Source organism: Colossoma macropomum, unplaced genomic scaffold, assembly GCF_904425465.1.
Source record: "Colossoma macropomum unplaced genomic scaffold, Colossoma_macropomum, whole genome shotgun sequence".
Lineage (NCBI taxonomy): Eukaryota > Metazoa > Chordata > Actinopteri > Characiformes > Serrasalmidae > Colossoma > Colossoma macropomum.
The window spans coordinates 46,401,649-46,424,192 of NW_023494792.1; the positions used below are offsets into that span (position 1 = coordinate 46,401,649).

The following is a 22,544-nucleotide window of genomic DNA, read 5'->3' on the forward strand; positions in this document are numbered from 1 at the left end:
GTCACACTGTTGTACTGTGTGTTCCTTCATGTTCTCCGTGTTCTTCTCGAGAGGCTGTTTTTCTCCTCTCCAAGGCCCTCTTCTGTAAAAAATCCATGCTGTAAACAGGGAAGCTCAGCCATGCTGTGACAGGGAGTGATGCTTCCAAGCTCTCTGATACTTGCAAAATCCATTTTATGTACATTTTCGGAGGAACATCTTTTAGTCTTGGAGCTTCTCCAACTCGCTATATTCAGTGACATCCAGGTTCTTTCAGCTGACACATTGGCAACTTTCTGAGGTCGTATAAGTAGATGGAGAGAGTGGGGACAATGGGGTAATGTCTGTGTAAGAATTGTACATCCAGTCAAAAGTTTGCACATGCCTGACTGAATTTGTATTTTTCCGTAATCTTGACGACATTTTGATCTGAAATTTGTTTTTAAAAACAAAGTGTTTTTTTAAAATACCCGCTCCCCTCCACGCACACAAGTGGTTTTCATCAGTGCAGTCTTAGCATATGATGATTTTTCAGTCCTGTTGGAAGAGCATCTCGGGTTTCTCCTCATGAAGCTGCTTGAGAGAATGATCCAGATGCTGTTAAGCTGTAAAAAGGGCAATGAAGTTCTAATTCCTAAAGCAGTCTAAAATAGAAGATTTTGAATTGAGTTTGAGAGTTTGAATTGTTTAACACTTTTTGGTCATTGTTATTCAAAAATATGGAAACAGTACAAATAAGAAAAAACGTTCTATGACTTGCCTATACAATGCAACTATATTGTCCCACGTGCCAGAAGAATTATTGCAAAATACTAAAAACGATTGTCACACATGCTAAAAACCTTTGTGTAGCGTACATATATCCATTCAAATATATAGTTAAAACCTAGTGCTCAAGGTAATTGTAGTCAGTTAATTAGTGAACTATTGTCATTAAGTGGCGTATGCAAAACTAAACATTTCTCCACTGCCCAAAGCCATCTCTACAGCATAGTCACGCGAGCTGAGACTCAGGTTGGTTATGGTAGTTGTAGTCCTTCACGTGGTTCCAACACGAAAGGCCTCGCAATGTACAAAATGCGCAAACATTGTTTATTTTGGGGCGTTACTGTCATGTGAAGCCAACTACAGTTTGAGTTTGTTTCGCTTGCCTATAAGGCAATAATTAGCCCCGAAACGTCTGTGGAGGCACCCTCCGTGCTATGCATGCTGCTGTCTTTATCCTTTAGGCCTTTTTAGAATGAACTAATTGAACCTAACCTTTTTGAATGTTATGGTATGCGGATCAGCACCTCCAAGAGGAGAGGACCTGCCCAGGTGAAGGTGTTTAAGTATCTCAGGGTCTTGTTCACAAGTAATGGGGAGAGGGATTGTAAGATTGACCACGTGCTGGGAGGCAGCAGTAATGCGGTCGCTGTACTGGACTGTAGTGGTACAGAGAGGCAAAGCTCTTTGTTTATTGATTAGTCTACATTCCCACCCTCAGCTGTGGTCATGAGCTTTGGGTAATGACCGAAAGAATGAGATTGCAGATACAAGCAGCGGAAATGAGCCTTCTTTACAGGGTGGGCTACACCCTGCTTGGCAGGGTGAGGAGCTCAGTTATCTGAGAGGAGCCACTAGAGCCACTTCTCCTTCACATTGAGAGGAGCCAGTTGAGTTGGTTCGAACATCTGATTAGGATGCCTCCTGGCCGCCTCCTGTTGGAGGTTTACCAGGCATGACCAACTGGGACGAGACCCCGAGGTCATCTCAGGACCCCCTGGAGGGATTTTATCTCCAAGTTAGCCTGGGAGTAGCTTGGGATCCCCCAGAATGGCCTGAAGGAAGTTGCAGGGGACAGGTCATCTGGGCTTCTCAGCTATCCCTATTGCAACCGCGACCCCAGCTGGATCAAGCGGGTTAAGAAGATGAATAATCACGAAGACGAAGATGTTTTGCACGTAGGACTACACTATACAGACAAAATAATAGTATTGTGATTGTATTAGTCCATATTTCTATTGTAATCTGCTTCACAGTGTAATAAAAAAGTTAGCGAATTCATAATGTGTCATTGTTAAAGATTTGAACAAAGTAATTGTTTAACATTATTGTTTCTTCAGAGCACCCACAGAACCACTTATCTGCAACTGTGTTTGTCAAGATGCTCACAACAGACAGTAGAAACATTGCATTTTTGGAGCAGTTCTCATTAGCATATTGCAGCCTTATGTGATATTGTTATTGCAAAAGCCAGTCGAGTATCTCGATAACAGTTAACAAATTACATATTGTGCTGCTCTTGTAAGAAGAAATAAGTATAGCAGAGAGATTTGGAAACCGTAGCTGTAGCATTGGGATTGTTGAGAATGAGGTTGTATTTACTGCCTAGATCACTCGTATCATTTTATGTTTCCATTCAGAACCTTACATCTTTTTCGGAATGTGCAGTAACCCCATTTGGCTCCAGAGTATTATGGTGATTGTACGACTGCTCAATGGTCAAGACCACCTGATTACTCCACATTACATGTATAAGAATCTCCAGAATGAAAGCACTGCCCAATTATGCTCATTATGGTACACTTCTCCAGAGTCTACTCCATCAGAGTATTTAATTACCAGCTTAATTGAAGCAATTAAAGCACTTCTCTCTGCCTGGAGATATTCAAAAGATGCATCTGGTCTCCTGCCCAGTATTGGCCATGAATTCAAACCTCCCTCCCAGCTTTGGTTTTTGACATCGCGTGAGTCAGTGTGGTGTTCCGTGCTTTGTCAGTGCAGATTATTGCAGGCTTTGACTGACTGTGGCACAGCAAGGATTACCAAATATACTGGAGCTAACGGGACCCTGCCCTGTCTTGTGTTTCAAAAACATGAAGTGGGACTTACAGTGATTGGATTAGTACGTAAGCTTGGAAATCAAGTACATGGCTGTTCTCCATAGCAAATGAAAGCTTGAATAATTTAATCTTGAATAGAGGATCGAGGGCAGACTGTTGGTTGCCAAACTGATTGCTAGTAGAAACACAGTACTGTGTTTTTAAAAGAAGCTTGTTTAGCTCCACAGACCATTTAACTTAAAAAAAAATATCATCATCTGTTTTGAGCAGGATATGACTCCAATACCATGGAAAAAGTATGGAAAAAAAAAACTTGAAAGATACTTTACAGTTCAGTCAGTTTGCCAAAACAAACATGTTTTAATTCTAGTTTAATTGCAGAGGTTTTTCCAAAATTTTTATTTGCTTTTCAGTGCTGTACTCTACACTAAATGGCAACGCTTTCACACTCTTTGTTGAGGATAGTCCCTTACACTGAACAATTTTTCAGTTCATTTTAATAAGCATATTACTGTCTTAAAATTTTCACTGTCTCATGTTTATTTTTTAGTGCTGTTAGTGCTTTTTCCCATTTGATCCTTTTCATTTCAATCATCCATAGTAGTTCAGGCTGAAGCTCAGCTTCTCACTGTCATAGAATACACAATTGTAGACCTCTCGTAGACGACACTGGATGGTGCTTGCAGGAGACCTATGAATAAAATGACCAGCAGCAAATTAACAAAAGCCACAGCAAAGAGTCCATGAGCCCTATGAACAAGAGTGAGAGGCTAAAATCATGATAGAGTTGGAACCAGTAACTGTTCACATGATATGTAAGACCTGTACATTCGTTGGTTGGAACATGCAGCCACTGTTGCTCTCCATGGGCGTCTGTGATGAAAACTGGGTTCACTTTATGAAAATTGTGTGATTTTCATGTTCAGGTTCCTGTGAACCCTGCATTCACTTCAAAAATATTATATTATTAAGCTGTTGAAAGTTGAAAATGCAATCCAGTAAAGCTTATATTGTCCACTCATATATATGTCTTTTAAATAGAAAAATCTTTCTTTAGGGTCAAATTGGAGCAAATAAGACAAATGTGGTGAATCCTTTGACAGCTTTAATAGTTTTAGAAAGTTTGTGTTGCTTCCAGCATTTTTGCCCTTAGTGCAGCTTTTAGTGTTTCTCACACATAGGCAGTAAGTGGGTGCCCCTCCCCCAAAGTATATTGACGGCTGTCCAAATTCTTTCTATTATTGTGAATAAACAAGGTTATACAGTGTAATTGATCACTCTGTTTACCTGTGGTCATTTTCACAGCCTAAATCAAGATTTAATGATGTGCTTCAAATCTAAAAGCCAAAAACATGGAAAGTTTAACCTTCACTTTTTTGAATACCCAAATAATTAAACAAATGCTTTGATGAGTTCAGACATCCTTACTTCTCTATAGCCCTTCCTACAAGCTGCTCCCCCTAGAGTTATTTCGGACCTGTGGGAAGTTCAAAGACAGAGTTGAAAACACATTTTGGACTTTGAACAGACTTTTTTTGAGCCTATACCTTAATTATGTGTATTTTATAAAAGTAAATGATTGAACATTCCATTTTGTCACTACCAAAACAATCATGTCACTAACAAAAATTTATCAAATGTTTCGGTAGTGATAATTTTAGCTAATTTTGGGCAAAACGCTAGCCAGAACATGACTAGCAAACACAGTTTCGGTAGTGTTCATGCACTGATTTTCAGACTTTTGGACACATTTACTTCTGAACAATGGGATCTAATTGCTCATCACATGGCCATGAGGGACAGGGATGCAATCTCAGGTCCTGCTCTAAGATGCAGGGGTGTGGCTAAAATAAGACTCCGCCTATAGACTAAAACTCTTCGTGTATCAGGAGTAACATGAAAACATGGGACAGCCTTTTAAAAAAAATGTTTAATTAAAAATTAAACCCATGATAAATCTAAATCTTTCAACTTCACTTGAAAAGAAATCAAGATCTTTTAAAAACAACACTGGAAAAAATATTTGTAAGATGCAAATGTGTTATTTTCACTAGTTGAATTTTAGGGGTTATGGTTTGGGACAGCCACCTACCAGTATATATGTGTGTGTGTGTGTATATATATATATATATATATATATATATATACCTACATAGATAGATAGATAGATCTGTGATGTTCCTTCATTGCCTGGTTGCTTCTGGATCAGCAGGGTTTTAGAATAAAACACCACAAGTCCTGCATATTGACACAAGTGCCAAAAACCATTGTTTCTGTGTGTACTATCCCATGGCTGTATGTCAGAGAAGCAGTAGCAGTATCTGGCACTGTGGCTGACGTGTCCTCCTCTCTAATGCCTCATTAGAGCTGCAGTATGTCTTGGTGTACTTTAACCTGAAAACAGTAATAGTCCCTCTGTGCCACTGCCACGTGCTGTCTGTGTAGCGCAGCCATCTGCTGTTTGTGATGCATTTATGCTTTTGGGGAGAGGTGGGGGTGGGGGGTGGGACTGATGGTGGAGCTTACAAAAATCACTAAAATTTCAGGTTCGCAGTCTCTCCCAATAAAGCTCAGTGTCATTCAGAGTAATATGCCTTGATATGAGTTTATGTTCACTTGTATAATGCAGAAGCCAGTATGAGCATTCCGTGTACATGGCGGTTTCAGCTAATCAAAAGCATGGCCGCCCTACCATGCTCACGCTCATTCTTAAATCCCCCTCTCCCTCTGTAAACACGTCTTTCCCTCCTGCATGTCCTTTCCTGCTTTTCCTTTCATTTATTTATGTTTTCACAGTTTATTTGTTTCGCAAATGACCTATGCAAGAGTGTGTGTGGCCACCATTACAATGATTTGCCACATTAATTCTAGCTCATCAAGAGCTTTCTCCCTAGTCTCACCAAACCGGCTAATCATGGCGTGGATTTATGCTCTGCACCACGTTATTGACTGTGCGCTGATCCCACTCCCACACCCCCACAAGACTGTGGCGTTTATGTGCACGTGTTGCAAGGGGGCCCAAGCTGAGTTACTCGACTGCCTGGAGTATATCCTCAGGCTGCTTTCACCCCTCGATATCTGTTTGCTGAATTAATGGAGGAAATCTAGCAGGGTATCATGACACTGCTTGTAACTCAGCTGGAGGGTTGTGTAGTTTTTTTGGCCCAGTTTCTTCCTGCCCTTCACGCACATCAATAGTGTGGCCTTCAATTATTGAGGAGCTACGTACTGCTGCTCAAAGTGAGCAAGGTTACTATATGACCTGAAATATTCAGTGCTGAATCTTTTGAATAAAGAGGTGTGCGAGTCCATGTGTGCGTGCTAGTGTGAGATGATTCTACAACCTACTCTGCTCTTTCCACATTCACTTTGTGAAAATGAATGCTCTTTTTAAATGTATGCGCTATGTATTATAAGTAGGTCTGGGAGGTACACTTCTGTATAAAAGCCAGAGAACATCCATTCACACATTTAGCTTTCAGGTGAAAATGCCCATTAAGTGCCGGTTATTCATTTTATACAAGATATGTCTGAAAAAAACAGGTGTTTCAAAAACTAGAATATGTAGAATCTAGAAAACTAGAAAATATTGTTGAAAGGTTCAGAGAAAATGGCACTCCTAACAACCATGCAAGACCTGGTAGACCACCATACTTAAAGCTTTCATCTTTGAAATATAGGGAAAAATCCACAGGTGTTTCTGTCCGTCTTTCCACTATGAGAAGACAACTCTGAAAAGAAAAAATAGAAAATAAATAGAAAATAAATTCACAGCTAAATAGACAAAAAAGAAGAAAATCTGCAAACCAAATGAAGACCTCTCAAAACAAAGAACTGACCACACAAGAGCCCAGACCTCAACATCATTGTGAGAAGCAGAAAATGCAACCAAGTAAAGCTGGATTTTGAAGGTGCTGAAAAATTTCTCTGTGGATTTCTTTGAAAAAATTGAAAGCAAATCTTTGGGAAAAAGTGGAAGCTTGTGATAAATGAAAATTGTGGACACTAGGGGTGGGGGGGAAATCGATTCTTAGATGCATCGCAATGTGGACGATTCAGAATCGATTCACAGATGTCAATCAATTTTCTAAATTTTAATTGATAATGTAATGTTGACGGAATGCTAAAGGCGGAACTTTGCAAAGTGCGGAAGTGCAGCGCCCGGACAGCCTGTGGCAGCACACAACATTAAAAGCTAGTGAAGGGGTTGCAACCCAAATGTTAATAAGAGTCGTTTTGTCTTTTCAACAGAAATCGAACCACCTTGGGAGCCACAAGAGTCCATTTTACCATCTTGGCTGTACATGTGTCTCAATACTTGCTAATGTCCTAGTTTAGGCTAAAAATATAATACAGACAAAAATGCAGATTTACTTTGCTCTGCTTCAAGCTTTAGCTCAGCTATAGCCGCTTTTCTTGCATCACCAGCTGGAAACTTTTCCAAAAGGAGAACAGTTTCTGTCTCTCAGTATTCTACTTTTTACGAGGCTGAAGTCAGTTTCTCGTTCTCCAGCTTCTCGTTCGAATTTTCCCGTTCCACCTTAAAGGTGCCTGAGGCGCCAGAATGTAACTGCTGCACCATTTAAGGTGGAACGGGAAAATTCAAACAAGAAGCTGGAGAACAAGAAACTGACTTCAGTTTCATGTGTTTTTTTAGTGCTTGACAGTTTTTCATTGCAGATTAAATGTATCAGGAAACTAGCTAAGTGATATTAAATGCAAATAAGTCTATTCGTCTCCAAATTATCGATGTTCTTCTAGAATCTTTCTTTTTGCCTTTTCGTTAGCTACTAGCCAGGTGAACTAGCAGTTAAAAGCTACAATTCCAGCGTTTAAGATCATTTATTGTTAAAGCTGTGTTTGAACGATCAACAGAGCTTTATTTTACTGCAAAGGAGGATTATTTTATTTCTGCCTGTAAATCTAATTCTGATGTCCGCAACCGACCAGTAAAAGAGCCGCAGGTTGCCGACCCTTGAGCTAGCGTATGGAAGCACTTTGGCTTCTATGGAGTTGAGGGGGAAAACCATATTACGTTTCGACCTACTGAAAATTGTAGAGGAGATTGATGAAGAACTGGTTTCATTAAAGGGAGCTGACGAATCTACTGAAGTAATAAAGAAAAGAACCATTCCAACTGCATTTGCCTTTGGTTGTATAGTTAAGAGTGATCATTATTCTTATTAACTTGGAAAATTTGATGTAGTGACAATAATTATTGTTTTATTGTATTTTTATTTTGTTTTCTGAATAGTGGAAAATACCATGAAATAAACATGGTGAGAGTGAGTACACATAGTTCATGGTAAAGGGCCAAAGCAGTCTCAGCTCTCATTACCTCTACAAGCACAGACTTTCCCTCCTGAGTTCTCTGCTAACACTAGAGCCTCTCATAGCACAACTCATATTTGAGGGAAGTGTGTACAGAAGCCCCAACTGAAAGAACTATATCTCACAGACAGTGAGTGAAATCGAGAGAGCTATTTCACATTTCTCTCATTCCTTCATAACCTGTTCCCCTACCACCCTCTAGGGGGAGATCTGGGATCTTTTTCCCAGCACTCCAGGGTTCGCATTCCCCCATCCTTCTCTGCTTTCAAGTTCTGACTGAAATCTTTGCCTGAGGGCTGTCCGAATCACTCGCAGCGCATAGAGAGCGGAATTAGCGTACGCGGCTGAGTGTGAACTTGTTAGCGTCACTGCTAAGGACTGCTGTGTCCCTGGCTCTCCGAACTGGTGACTGAGTAGAGAAAGTGCTGATCCCCCAGCCTTGGGCTGCAAAAGAGCCGGAAATGGTGGTGGGTGCAGTGCACGGTCACCCTGTAAATTAGTGGCTTCAGCGGGAACAGTCGCTAGCACTGCCATCGACATGGCAGAGGCTTCCATGCTGCTAGGTTAGCTCCATGTGGTGCAACTTGAGTCTTCCTTAGCTGTAATGAGGCAGAAGATGGCCACAGCTACAACAGGACTCATCTGCACAATGCTTCCCCAAGGAAAGAGACCTCAGGTTTAGCCTATTCAGGCAACCTTTTCCAGCCTTGCTGCATTTCTGTAGATTTTTCACTTTGAATGCAAATGAAGTCAGATATGTGATGGATGTTCATGCACACGAATTCCACTGTTCTCTGTACATGTGCAAGCGTGTGCGTATGTGTGCTACACCACTCCACTCTCAGATAGCGTTTGTACACTCTGAATTACAATTGTGGTTCCCCCCTCTTCCTTTCCTCTGTAAGGGGGTTCTGATCCAAAATTTTGCCGCAGGGCACGGATGTCCCCACTGGGGATTTGGACCCATGACCTGAACCCCTTAACCCGTTCTGCTGAGCCCCCCCTAATGATTGGCCTCTGTTTTCTGACACAGAAAAGCCAATACCCAGCAGGCAAGGCCCGGGTCAGCCGCACAGGCCCCAGAACATCAATATTTCATCCCTTCTTTCTCAGTGAAAACCTCAGGCGCTCACCAACACTGTAGCCCTGAATCCCCCCACCATGTCTCCTTCATATGGTAGATCACTGCCGGATTACTGAAATAGAATCAGCAAGAGGAGCAGTGTTCCCTCGACCCTGTCTTTCAGGACAGAAATATTTCCCTGACTCAGACTGCTGTATGAGGTTGGAGAGATGGGAATGGTATTGGACAAAATACCCACATGAGATGTCTCAGATGGAATAAAAACTTGTGAGGCCTTTGCCGATCACCTGTAACATAACTGCCATTGCGTAACAGAATGCAATGGCAGTTATGGAATATACTTAACATGCTTATTAGGTAGGTGTTTTGGGTCTTTTAAAGCAAAACTGACAAACACATGCATTAATAAGATCCTGCTGGTGTACGTTCATGTTGATTTGATCTGTTTCAGCAAAGCAGGCAAAAAACATTTGAGTGTTAATAGAACTTTGTTGCTGAGTATCTTTAGTCTGCCACTCTTGAGTGAGTGATAAGTGAATTTATTCATTAAACCCTAAACTCAAATATTACTGTTACTAAATATTATTTCCAAAAATATAAAAAGAATGCAGTGTGCCATTTCAATATGTGTTAATGTAGTATTTTATTCTCACTTTTTGTACAGATAAATGAGTAAATATCCCCCAAAAAATCTAAATGAAAAAAATAAAACATTTTTAAACCCGAAAAGGGAAAATACACTGAATTGGAAAAACAAGATATCAAAGTGCCCTTCTTTTTTTGCAACTTTGGGCTAGAAACTGCTCTGCTTGATTTATACCACATAGTCATGTGATATATGACTTGTTGGAATGTATAGTTTGTATTAAGTTATTCAACTAGCAAATCATTTTAAAATCTTCTGTACTGTTTATGTATAGTACTTTCCTTATTAGGCCGGGCAGAAAAGCAAGGTCTGTATAGGTATATCAGATCAATCTAATGCTGCCCAGAGTTCTTGGAGAAGGTTTCTCTCTCTGCACTGTATCTACTCTAAAGGGATGAAAAAGGTTGCCGGCATGGAAGCGTATTGTGTAGACACCTCTCCTCACCTTCAAAGCCAGTATGCCTTAGTTTGATCAGGGGCACAAAGCGAAGAACTTCAGCACACATCAAACAGACCAAATGGAGAGAGAAAGAGAGAGAGAGGTAGAGATGGAGAGAGAGCGAGAGAGAGAGAGAGAGAGAGAGGGCATGCACCTTGATTCCTGGCGTCGGCGTCAAACTGAAGCCATATCTGGCTCGATATGATGCCTCTCACCAAAAAGTGAATAAAATGTGCCAGACGTCTCCAAGTTCTTAGAAACTTGCCTGGATTTAGTTGAGGTTTGAGCTTCAGAACATGAGTGAAAATATAAGTTTGGGTATGATTTGTTAGGAAATAGTTCATGATTTGGCCAGGATTTAATTTGATTATTTAGGAACTACTCAGAATTTTTTTTAGTAGTGATGCACCAAACTGAAAATTTCTAACAGGAACTTAAATTGAAGTTCAAGACACGTCTGGCCAAACACTGAAAATTGAAATAATGGAATTGAAAATGAAAATTTTTCGCTGTTAACACCGATAAAACACTGCTTTCAACAAGACAAAACTGAGCTGTCAATAAAAAACAACTCAGATAAAACAAACTTGATAAAATTATTACAGTATATAGGCTACAGTATGTGCCTATGAAATCCAGCTTCCATGACAATAAAGAATGATTGGTTATTCAAAGCAATAAATTGAATTATATTTTTGTTATAATTCCACTTTGACACTGTTGTTTGATTCTTTTTTGGGACATTTCTAAAATCAGTGCTACAGATGACATCAGTATGCTAGCAGGGACTTTCTGCTTCTGCTTTCTGCTTCTGTTGTTTTGCCGTATTCTACATATCGAGTTAGATGTCATGTTTTCAAGTGATATCATCCTGTGTTGTAGATGTTCTTGGGTGTTGAATTCTCTCTTGATACTCGCACTGATTATAAGCTGCTTGTCTAAGGTCCCTCATAGAAACTATGTATAGTTCCACGCAGCTAGATTTTTTCCTCACTTTTGATCTGCTGTTGCTCAGCAAAGGAAACTGTTTTTAATCACCATTTCTCATTTTCAGTATCATTCAAATGAAGTTAAGTTTTAGATTGTAGCCCTATTTAATATTTTGTTTTTCTGATAAAATGTTGTCCCTTTTTCTCTTTTGGCTGAAAACCAAATATGCCACTTTTGACTATTTTTGGCTGAATTGTCTTGGTGGCCAAAATGTTTTAGTGGCCATAATTTCAGTGAATTATAATTTGTAGAAGTACACTAAATGAACAAATGTAAAAAAAAATGAGTGCATGCTTTATTGAAAATTATGACTGGTTATAACATTCCAGAATTAATGTAGCACAATCAGCACCTTCAGACTGATGCTTTAAGATGCATCAGTGCATCTTGCATGCACTGAAGTAGAGGTCAGACCTCTGTAAACGAAATGGTTCATGTAGGGGCCAAACACACATACATCAGTATACGGAGTAGTCTCACTTGGACATTCATGCGCGCACTCCCTTGTGCATGCACCGCAGTCACTGAGTCCTAGCAGAGAGCAAAGGCGATTCTCTGTGACAGCATGAGTCTCATATCTCCCAGGTAGAGGGAGTTAATAAAGTAATAAAGCACTGTAGCGGTATGTGTGTCACAGTTTGATACCCCCAGACAGCCATCCTCTCAGCTGCTCTGATTAAGGCCGCGAGGTTACACCAATAGGCAATCATCACCCAGCACATAACTCAGAGAACTGCTCTATCTCTCTCTCTCTCTCTCTCTCTCTCTCTCTCTCTCTCTCTCTCTCTCTCCTTCTCTCCCTCTTCCTCTCTTTCATTTCTCTCCACCTGTCGTTTTCTCTGCTTGCAGTGATGGATAGTTAGGTAGGCAGGTAGGCAGGTATCTAGAAGAATGGTGTGAGTTTTTTTTTTTTTTCCTTGTCAGCTCTTCTCTGTCTCTTCAGGCTTGTTGGGGTGCTTGTGTGTGCTCACACTGGCCTCGTCTCCTCTCATTTGACGCGAATGAATGTGAGCAGTTTGCCGGTACTGATATGTTGAGACTGGCTTGTGGACTGAGATCATGTCTAGTACTGGAGCCGTGTGTCTGGATAATGGGAGCAGATGAGTGTGGCTCTCTGCAGGACTAGCAATGGCTCTGTAGGGTGCCTGAGGCCTCTCCACCAACACCTCAGTGCTTATGTCACCAGCACATTACTGCTCACCAGGACTGTGGCTGAGTTCAAAATAATTCTCTAATTACTACTTCCTACATTGGAAAATTGGGCGCACCATATAGAACGCTATCATAAGAAACATGAATGGCCACCTGATCGCTTTCTTTAGAAAAATCAGGAGCGCTGTGTGGAACGCTATTATAGGAAAATTAAATGGTTCCCTAATCACTATTCCCCACATTGGAAAATCAGGAGCACTAGATAGAACACAATCACAGGAACAGGAATGGCCTCCTTATATCATTCCCTAGATTGAAAAATCAGGAGCACATCATGGAACACTATAATAAGAAATTAAAATGGTTCCCTAATCACTGTTCCCTACATTGAAAAATCAAGAGCACTATATAGAACACTATCACAGGAACAAAAATGGCCTCCTAATCACGTTCCCTACATTGAAACATCAGTAGCATTGCATGGAACACTATTATAGGGAATTTAAATGGTTCGCTAATCACTATTCCTTACACTGGAAAATCAGGATATAGAACACTGTTGTAGGGAACAAAAGTGGTCTCCTTATCACTGTTACCTAATATTGTTAACAATATTACAGGGATCTGAAAAGGCCTTCTAATCACCATTCTCTACATTGAAAAATCAATATATAAAATGCCATTATAGGGAAATGAAATGATCATCTAATCATCATTCCCTACATTGAATAATCAGGATATAGAACACGAGTGAAGGGAACAGACAGTCTCCTCATGACTGTTTCCTACATCGGAAAATCAGGAGCAGTATGAAGAGTGCTATTATAGGTAACTAAAATAGATTCACTGTTCCGTGCATTGGAAAAATCAGAATATAGAGCCCTATTACAAAGAACAGAAGGTCTCTTTGTCACTGTTTCCTACATTAAAAAAAACAGGATATAGAGCACTGTTACTGGGGACTGAAATGGTCCCTGCTCACTGCATTGGAAAATCAGGTGCACTACATAACAGTATTAAAGGGAATAGAATCAGTAAGTTATTTTACGTTAGCTCATCACTCTGTGGCCGTAGTCACATTCTGTGGCACACAAAGTATTGCATCATGTGTATTCCATGTCCACTAGGATACATCATTTGTACACTACTCATGCCAGTGCTTTGTGGGTTTCTAGAGTACTCTGGATATTCTCCGCACCACTACAAAATGGCAGACACACAAGTAGTGCACCATATGATGAATAGAGAATGGTTCTGCTCGTAGCATATGAAATTTTCTTTTTGAATGGTGAGGCTCAAGTGCAGTTCTTTACATGGACGACAGCTGAGCACATTTTCCTCACTTGTCTTTGAACCCTTTGCCATTTTCTAAAACAGAAGTTTAAACAGGTTTTACTCCCAATATACAGTTTAGGAGAGCATTGCACACAAACTCATCGGCTCCTCACTGTCATGCCCTGTGGCTTACATGTAAGCTGAAACGCTGAAGGCAATAATGGCTGCTGATGGTCTCCTCATGATACCTTCTTAAAGTACATATAGACCTCTATGTACAAGTGATATTTTGTTAGCTCGTTCATGCTTATGTTATGGGCTGTGTAGTGTGTGTTAAGTGGAAAGATATGTAAAGGTGAACAGAGCTTTGTTTGGTGCATGCATGTTTGTATGCATGAACAGTATGTTATCATACAAAGAGACTTGTCTCTTGCTGTTTTCTATATTGAGTAGTCATGCTGTGTGTGATATGACACAAATAAAAGTCAATAGCTCTGCATGTGACTGGATTGATTGTGTGTGAGTCTTAGTGTGTATGTGTGTGTATGCATTCACTTTGTCCTGGATACTTGTGTCCCACCTGAAGTGTGTCAGCGACTACCCTCCACCGTCCCCATTAATTAAGTCCCCATAATCAGCCCTGTTCCCCCAAGGGAGAAACAGAAAAATAATTAAAATGATCAATGAGGAGAGACAGTGAGGGCCCTGGTCTTCATTCTCTCACAGAAATAGACCACAGACCTTCCTTTATAAGGAGCTTCAAGCATCTTTTGTTTCTGCCTGCTAGCTTTCTTCTAGTTTGCTTTTTGCCTTTCCAGTTGTGGTAGTCATCTATGTCTTCACCTTCTGCTTCATCTTCTTGTTTTCATTCTAATGCGTCCTCCTTGTTCCTCCTCTGTTCTTCTTGCTTGTTTGTTTCCCATTTGCTGGATAAGGTTACAATTGGACAAGCAGTTGAACAAGCCCCCCTCTTCAAACCTCCCTGTCTTACCCTTAATAACATCAAGTACTGAATGTAACAGTGGTTACTAGCGTACAACTACTCGAGGTGTGCTTCCGCTGTGATGGGAACGTTTTGAGAATGTTTTTGTTTTTTTCACCCATTTGTAAGACTTCGCCCACATGTTTTTCGATTTTTTTTTCCTGCATTCTGTTCTCCATCTACATGAAAACACCACTTTAGGTTACTTAAAAAAGAGCTGTCTAAAAACAAAAGTTGGAGATTTTTAAAAACTTAATTATAGCATCAACATGTTCCTGGCTGTTGGATCTGTTGAGCATGTAGAACTTTGTCTGAAATATGGCTGGCAACTTGGTCTATGTGTGCTTGCCAGCATATTTACAATTGAATTTAGCTTTACCTTTTCATTTCACCATTGAGGTCATGTCAGGTTTGGGGGGAAAGTCCTAAAGCGTAATTCAAATTGAATTAGAAAAGCTTCAAAATACTCTATTTCTCTGCCTGATCAGAACCAAGTCAGTGTTTTAGAGACAGTGGTGTAGCCATGACAGTGTAAACAACCCCACAGCAGCAGGTGGAGCTTATGTTTGATTTTTTTTTAAGCTTTTATTTTCTGGCAGAATCTAGATTTTGAATCTGTGTGAGATATTGAATCTTAGAGATCTTCCTGCATTAAGTTGAATCGGCCTACTGTAGTTGCAACATATCTCCATCATTTTGTTAGACTTTCTTTGCTTTAGGTTTGTAGTCTCTATTTTTTGCAATGCGCATGCTCACAATGTTCTTCTCAAGGTGTTTGACGTTCAGTTTTATGAGGTATCATCCATCACCCCTTGGTGTTTGAGTCGTTTTACATGTGGATAGAGAACAGCAAAAGCACTGTTGATATAGGTGAACTTTTTGTTTTGTTTTTTGTTTTTTGTTTTTTTGAAAACAGGGGAAAAACTAGTTTCAGACATGTATGTATGAGGCCACAAAGAAAGTGTTCCATAAAGAAACTCGGTTTCAAAAGAGCTCAGTGTTTCAAATCACATCTTTACAGTCTGCGTGCAACCTCTTGTCTTAGGCCAGTTATTTTAGGAAATGGAATCTTCTTTCAATGAATAAGAACACAAATAAACAAATTGACTTGGGTCCTGTTCAGCAGACTCCCAGCACCTCTTAAAATGGAGCAACTGCAAGAAGAGCTTTCTTGTTTGATAAATTTGAAAAGGCCAAAGCTGAGTGCAAAAAAATGTTCTGGTTTCTTTCCATGCGGTTGGACATATGCAGGTGCCCTTGCAGCCCAGGCCTGTCTGTTGAGTGTCTAATTAAGTGGATTTCACGCTTGTGTGGTCACTTTGACAAGGAGGTGACGGAAGATGACTTCAGGGTAATTGCGCTGGACGTAACGTGTGGCTCTGAAGCTTGCTCTCGCCACTGTATGTGTGGAAGTGTGGTGTGTGTGTGCTGTGTTTTCTAAGCCCCTGGTATAGTTGGGAATGTTTCCATTGCTCTCATTTACCCTTGAAGGGTAGACCCGTCTTGGCTGTTTATTGGCGTAAAGCAACGAAGCCATTGATTTTCATTAAGTCCTCTCCGTGGCTGGCATGAAAGATGATCATAGGCTCTCCTGTGTGAAGCCTTCACATGGCCAGTTGTAGAAAGCTGCACTTCTCAGGCTCCTCATGGGGCCTGTGCTCTTTGAACAATACCGCTGGCACTCCATCCGTCTCTCTGTTTACTCATGCTGGCCCATGTTTGCCTACATTTGCACAGTAGAGCAACTTTTGTGCACTGCACTGCTTGCCGAGCTGGATTGAATCATTCATGCCCTCCCAGTACTGTCCCTGTGTGCGTGAGAGTGTGCCGTACTTGGGCCTTTTTGACTGCAGCTTTGTGCTGGGATAATATGTACACATGCAGATGAGGGGTTTTATCATTTTCACTGCTGCAGATCAGTAGGGTTATCATTGTACAGGATATCTGGGAAGCATCCCATCCCATTTCAATTCAGCAGACACACAGTGCATGATAAAATGGAGCAAGAGGAGGTTTTTCAAACTCTAGAACAGCTTTTTTCACTTTTAGTTGATGATTTATTCAGTATGGTCGTTGTTCCATGATTTGGGGTCTGCCTGGTGCAAGTTTTCTGCTCAGGATATGAACAATCTGTACTTTGCCTTTCCACCATTTTTGTAAGAAGTATGTGTTATGAAGCTTGGTGCATGTTTATGTAGGGTTGTCATGATAAAGAGTTTTCAATTTTGATATCACTACCAATCGTAGAATGCTTGATACTAGAGATGTGTGATGATATCAGAATCATATCACTATCAGGAGATGATTTCCTTTGAAAAATTATGTCCATTGGACAGATATTTAGATTTGAACAGTATTTCAAACCAATATACGACGATGTAAATATAGCGCTCTTTTTTAGGCAACTCTAAGTGACTGCATTTTATTCATTTTACTGCATCTGTAACACTACAGAAATGAATGTTTCTGATTCCTTTCTGTAATGCCAATACAAGTGGATTTAGACACAATTTCTACATTTCATAAATGTTTATGTATTGTATAGATAGGCATCAGCATATAAGTACATAAAGAAATGTGAGTTGTTAGCATCAGCATCCAATTCCTGTATCGATGCATCCCTACTCAGTCCATGGACAAATATTTATATTTTTAATTAGCATTTCTGCACATTTATTTGGATTCATTTATGCCACATTTATTTGAAAGTTGAAATGCTGCCACATTGCAGTATTACAAGTAGTCACATATTGAGCGTTGATTGTGCTTGTGGGCATTGATTGTAATTATTAGGTCATGTGACCTTCTTTGTAATTTTGGCAACATTTTGAAACTGGAAGTTCATTGAGATGTGCAGTTTCATTTTATGTAGTGCAAAAATCAGTAGTGTGGTCATACTAATTTGTGATTTATGAAATGATGCTTGACAAAATTTAGTGGTTTGTCTGTTTGCCTTCTGAAACCTTGCAAATAATCTTTTATGAAGACCAAAATCATGTGTGCTATAAATACTATGCTATGATCAGATTCATCCATCTAGATTACAAAAGACACTTTTTTATTTTTTTTTTCATTTTATTTAAAAAGACTTGAGGGGCTCAGGATTAATTAATTTAAAGCAGTAATTGTTCTATGAAAGAAGATATTCTGCGGCAAAAGTTACTAACTGAAAAATACTGTTCGCAAAATCCTTGTATTGTGGAAGCTCCAAGTTTACACAGATTAAAGATATTGCCCTAACAAGAACACAGTTGGCTTACAATCAGACCCTAGCTGTGAAACATTGAATAAGTAACTTTTACAGATAAAAGAATTAATATATGTACCATTGATCAGACTGTGAATCTGAAGGAAAGCTGTGAAAATGAGGACCAAAGAAGGAAAGAAGGAAAAGGCTACAAACTGATATCCAAATGTTTGGATATCTGAGTAAGCACTGTTTGGTAAATTGCTAGAAACTGGAAAGGACAGATGGATGTTGACGGATGGGTGGTACGAAATGCAGGGAGACACTACAAGACAGCCTCCTTCGGTCTGCTATAAAACTAAAGCTTTCGGCAGGACAGTGACCCTAGGCACAAAAACAAAGCAACACAGGAGTGGCAGAACAAAAAAAGTGAATGTTCTACAATGTCCAGATTTCAATCCAGTCGAGAGTTTTTGGTACTATTCGAAAATTGCATTCCACAAGTATCATCCAGCCAACCTGGAGCAAATCTGTCCGGAAGAGTGGGTGAAAATCAATCCCAGGGTGCAAAGTTGGTAGAAACTTACCCCAGCAGACTTAAAGCTGTTATTTCAGCAAAAGATGGTCCTATAAAAGAGCATACTGGTTTGCACTAAAAAGTCTTGCTGGAACAGTCTGTGTGTCATTAGTAATGCAGACGAATCGGATGGCTTTTAAGAGGGTTGAATCTTTTTGGCACTGTATGTGGTTATTTATTGAACAGGACATATTAGTTATAATGATCAGAAAATTAAGAATACAGCAGTTACAAGTTGTCTGGTCTTTAAATAAATCATCCAGACATACCTCCTAGGCATTTATAACCGATCGAGTTATAAAAAAAATGTTGCAAAACATGTTGCTCCTTGTGAATATTGTTCTCAATAATCAGTATATGATGTGTCTGATTGGATATATGATTTTTGAAACTGTTGAAAACTCTTCTTAGGTTCTCTTAGTAGGAGATAATTTCCTTTGTCTGAGTGTACGAGGGACGGCCTGAAGCCACAGCAGTTTGTCTAACCCTGACCCAGTTTTTCTCTAAGGGGTCAAAAATTCATCATTAATCCACACTTAAAGAGCGAACATTTCCCTGCTGATTGTCCCACTCTGTTGACAGGCCGAGCCTGAAGGCTTCTCCCACTTCCACCTCTACGTGTGTGCTGCCTTCCTGGTGCGCTGGAGGAAGGAGATTCTGGAGGAGAAGGACTTCCAGGTGAGTTTGGGATATTCCCATCAGTGCAGATACGTGTGTATGTGTGTGTTTCTGCCTTGCTTGGTGTCTTTGCCATGTCTCTCTGTAGTCCCTGAGCTGCAGTAAGTGTCCTCGTTCGGGCCTCTCTATCCTCATTAACTGTGGGGGTCGCCGGGTCGTTGCGCTTGCATTAGCTTGATGACAATGGCAGCTGCTGTAAGGTGACATTGCACCAAGCACTTAGGGTGGTCGTCCCCTCGCGCCTCTCTCTCTTTCTCTCTCTCTCACTCTCTCACTCTTCCTGTGTAGGTAAGTGTAGGTTAAGGCTTTAGATGAAGTATCATGACGAGGGCGGACAGATATCTGTTATAAGTGCATTTTGATTGTGCTTGTGTATTTCTGAAAGTTGTCACTATGATAGCTTCATGCTCTGAGTAAACAAAGCACAGAACCCACTTTAAGCATTTAACAATGGCGGAGTGGTTATTCGGAAGGGTCAGGACAATTCCCGGTGGGCAGGTAACATTTTGGACGAGTTACCGTGGGCTAACTTAGATAGTTGTAGGCAACAATTTGAGGTCCTCTCGTCAAGTTACATGTTTTGTTTATTTTCTAAGTGAAAATAAATTTGCACATTCTCTACAGAGAACACACTAATGCATTTGAATACACAATTACTACGGAGCCCTGATGATGACATCCTGTATAAATAAAAATAATGCATGGGAACAAGATCCTAATGCGTGGCCACGACTTAGTAAGACGTGTGAATGAGAAGATTAAGTCGTTACTATGACTTAGTAAGGCATGGGGACAAGATCACGGTATACTAAGTCGTGGCCACGCATTATTTTTATTTATACAGGATATCACCAGCGGCCTCCGTACGATTACTGCTTATTTGCAGAATTTAACCATTTAACCACACCGCTGACAGCAGAGGGTCACATACTTAAAAGAATAAAAAAAAAAAACATGAACCTGAGTCTTCACCATCAACATCAACATGTGAATAGATAAGGTAACAATACGAATAGTCCTCCATCCAGAAATATCCAGCCATCTTTATCCTGTGACTACTGATGAAGGTCTAGAGGATGACTAACAAACTGTGCAGGAACAGATGAGCTATCATGTCTGTCTTTACATCTACAAGGTGGAACAACAAGTTACATGTGTCTGATAGAGAGGACAGTGAGTGGAGTGTTTAAAAACTCCAGAAGCACTGCTGTGTCTGATCCACTCATACCAGTGCAACACACACTAAGACACCACCACCACTTTAGTGTCACTGCAATGCTGAAAATGATCCACCACCCAAATAAAATATGCACTGTGGTGGTTCTGACCATTGAAGAACAGAGAAAAAGGGAGCTTACCAAGTAAAGAAACAGATGGACTACAGTCTGTAATTGTAGAACCGGTAGAAAATATGGTAAGTGGAGCTGAGAAATGCATATTGTGTGTAGATAAAAGCAGGTGTTCCTAATAAAATGCTGAAACCTCAACAGAAGGTGGATCCTGCAGAAAATCAGTGACCCTAGATATACCAGTTAGTCTGCAAGTCCAGACCTTAATCCAATAGAAATGTTGTGGCAAAATCTAAGACCATGGCATTCATGCAAGAAAGCACATAGGCTAACAGAGTTGAAGCAGTTCTCCAAGGAGGAATGGGCCAAGATACCTTCAAGTCAGTGTGCCGAGCTGATCAACAGTTAGAGAAAGCGTTTAGGTGAAGTCATTGCTACCCAAGGGGGTCACACCGCTGACAACAGAGGGTCACATACTTTTGCCAACAAAGAAATTTAGTGTTGAGTCACAACTTTTTTTACTTAAATGAAGATCTGATCACATTTTAGGTCACATTTATGTAGATATTCACTTAGTCCTAAAGGGTTCACAAACTTTCAAGCAGCACTGTATGTATGTGTGTATCCAACATGGTTTACAGGGACATAATTATGTTATGGAATGTTTATTCCAAGTAATTCTGGAGCATTTCTATTGGTCCATTCATCATGAAACCTAGTAGTTTAAAAATGGAAATGGAAATTTTTGTTATGGCGGAACAATGTAAGCTTTCTCCTCTCTTTCTTTAGCTCTGTCTTTCTTCATTACACTCTGTTATTCTCCTCTCTGCTGTTTTGTGTTTTTTCCTGTCTCCTGCATTTCCCTCTCCCTTTTCTTATTCTGTAGATTGAACTGAAGCTTTCCGTTTGTGTCTTTGTGTGTGTGTGTGCGAAGAACTTCGAATGTGTTTATAGAAATAGCGTATGTGCGAGAGAGTGTATTGTTGAATATGCAGTGAGGCAGCGGTGCGTGGTATGTGGTGTGTTGCGGGGCAGACTGTTCCCCCCTCCCTGTGTTGATTGATTGTGTTTACAGTGCCCACTGATTCAGTATGATCCCCTGCACCAGCAGACCAGCAGCCAGCCAGCCAGCCAGCCTCTGCTTGGCATTCAGACAGCCACCCATGAGTCAGGGGCCGCACACATTCATCTCTGCCCTCCTGTGCTACGTACAATCATGAGAGGGAGATTTCTCTCTCCATCTTACTCTCTTTATCTGCCGTCTTACTCAGTAATTTGCTTAAATGTTCTAAGGGCCGGTTGCACCAGTTGTATGTATATTCAAATGTAACATAGCTTAGTTGTAGCACAAGTGTTTACGAAGTTCAGATTTACATATTACTAAATCATGTGATTTTAGTTACTGCACTGTGGTCGGTTGCACCAGTTGTGCGTAAGTTCAAACATAGTGTAGTTGTAATGCAAGTGTTTACTAAGTTCATGCATTATGCAGTAATAAATAAGAACAAGTAGCACCACACAAATTCGTTTCAACACGGAGCTTAGTAGTTATCTAATATTTACACATCCCCCTAAGCAGGAGTAAGTGTTAGGGAAACCATCAGTAACTACATAAAAAACACATAAAAGACCAAAAACATTACTTTTTTGGTTACCTACGCTAAAAAGTCTAAACGCTATATGCTGTGATTTTACTTACAGCTCTAATCGTCACCCTGGTCTTAACTCCGAGCATGAAGCTTAACACCCACAGCTCCAGCTCAGTGAGACTCAGCAGCTGCCTAAGTGTCTAAATGAAGGCTGCTGTTGTGTTGAGTATTGAGAAACTGTCATTTAAAAGGCTGCATGTTTCGTTGTCTCAGGGAAATACTAAAGAATAAGCAGGCAATGGCTATAGGTAATTACTTTTATTCTTTAAGTTGTACACATCATTCTCTTCTATGCTGGATATTTTTCCATTGAAAAAGTCAGTGCAGGCTGCCATTGCGTTTCCATGGCAGGACTGGTTCTGAGCATGTTATCGTCATGTTAAAACAACATACACATTAGTCAGTTTTTACTAGTTAAGACATGACTTAAGAAATGCATTTGTAGTGCAACCAAGTTTAGT

The 22,544-nt window shown here is 40.3% G+C and overlaps 1 protein-coding gene across 2 annotated transcripts in view; it reads left to right on the top strand.

The window, feature by feature from the left end:
- The window catches only part of tbc1d22a (TBC1 domain family, member 22a), a 193,042-nt gene that overhangs the window by 144,542 nt on the left and 25,956 nt on the right, over positions 1 to 22,544 (top strand). For both annotated transcript variants that reach the window (XM_036577364.1, XM_036577363.1), the window contains exon 12: positions 19,050 to 19,145. In XM_036577364.1, coding sequence (XP_036433257.1) covers positions 19,050 to 19,145 — 96 coding nt within the window. The remainder of the gene's footprint in view (positions 1 to 19,049; positions 19,146 to 22,544) is intronic.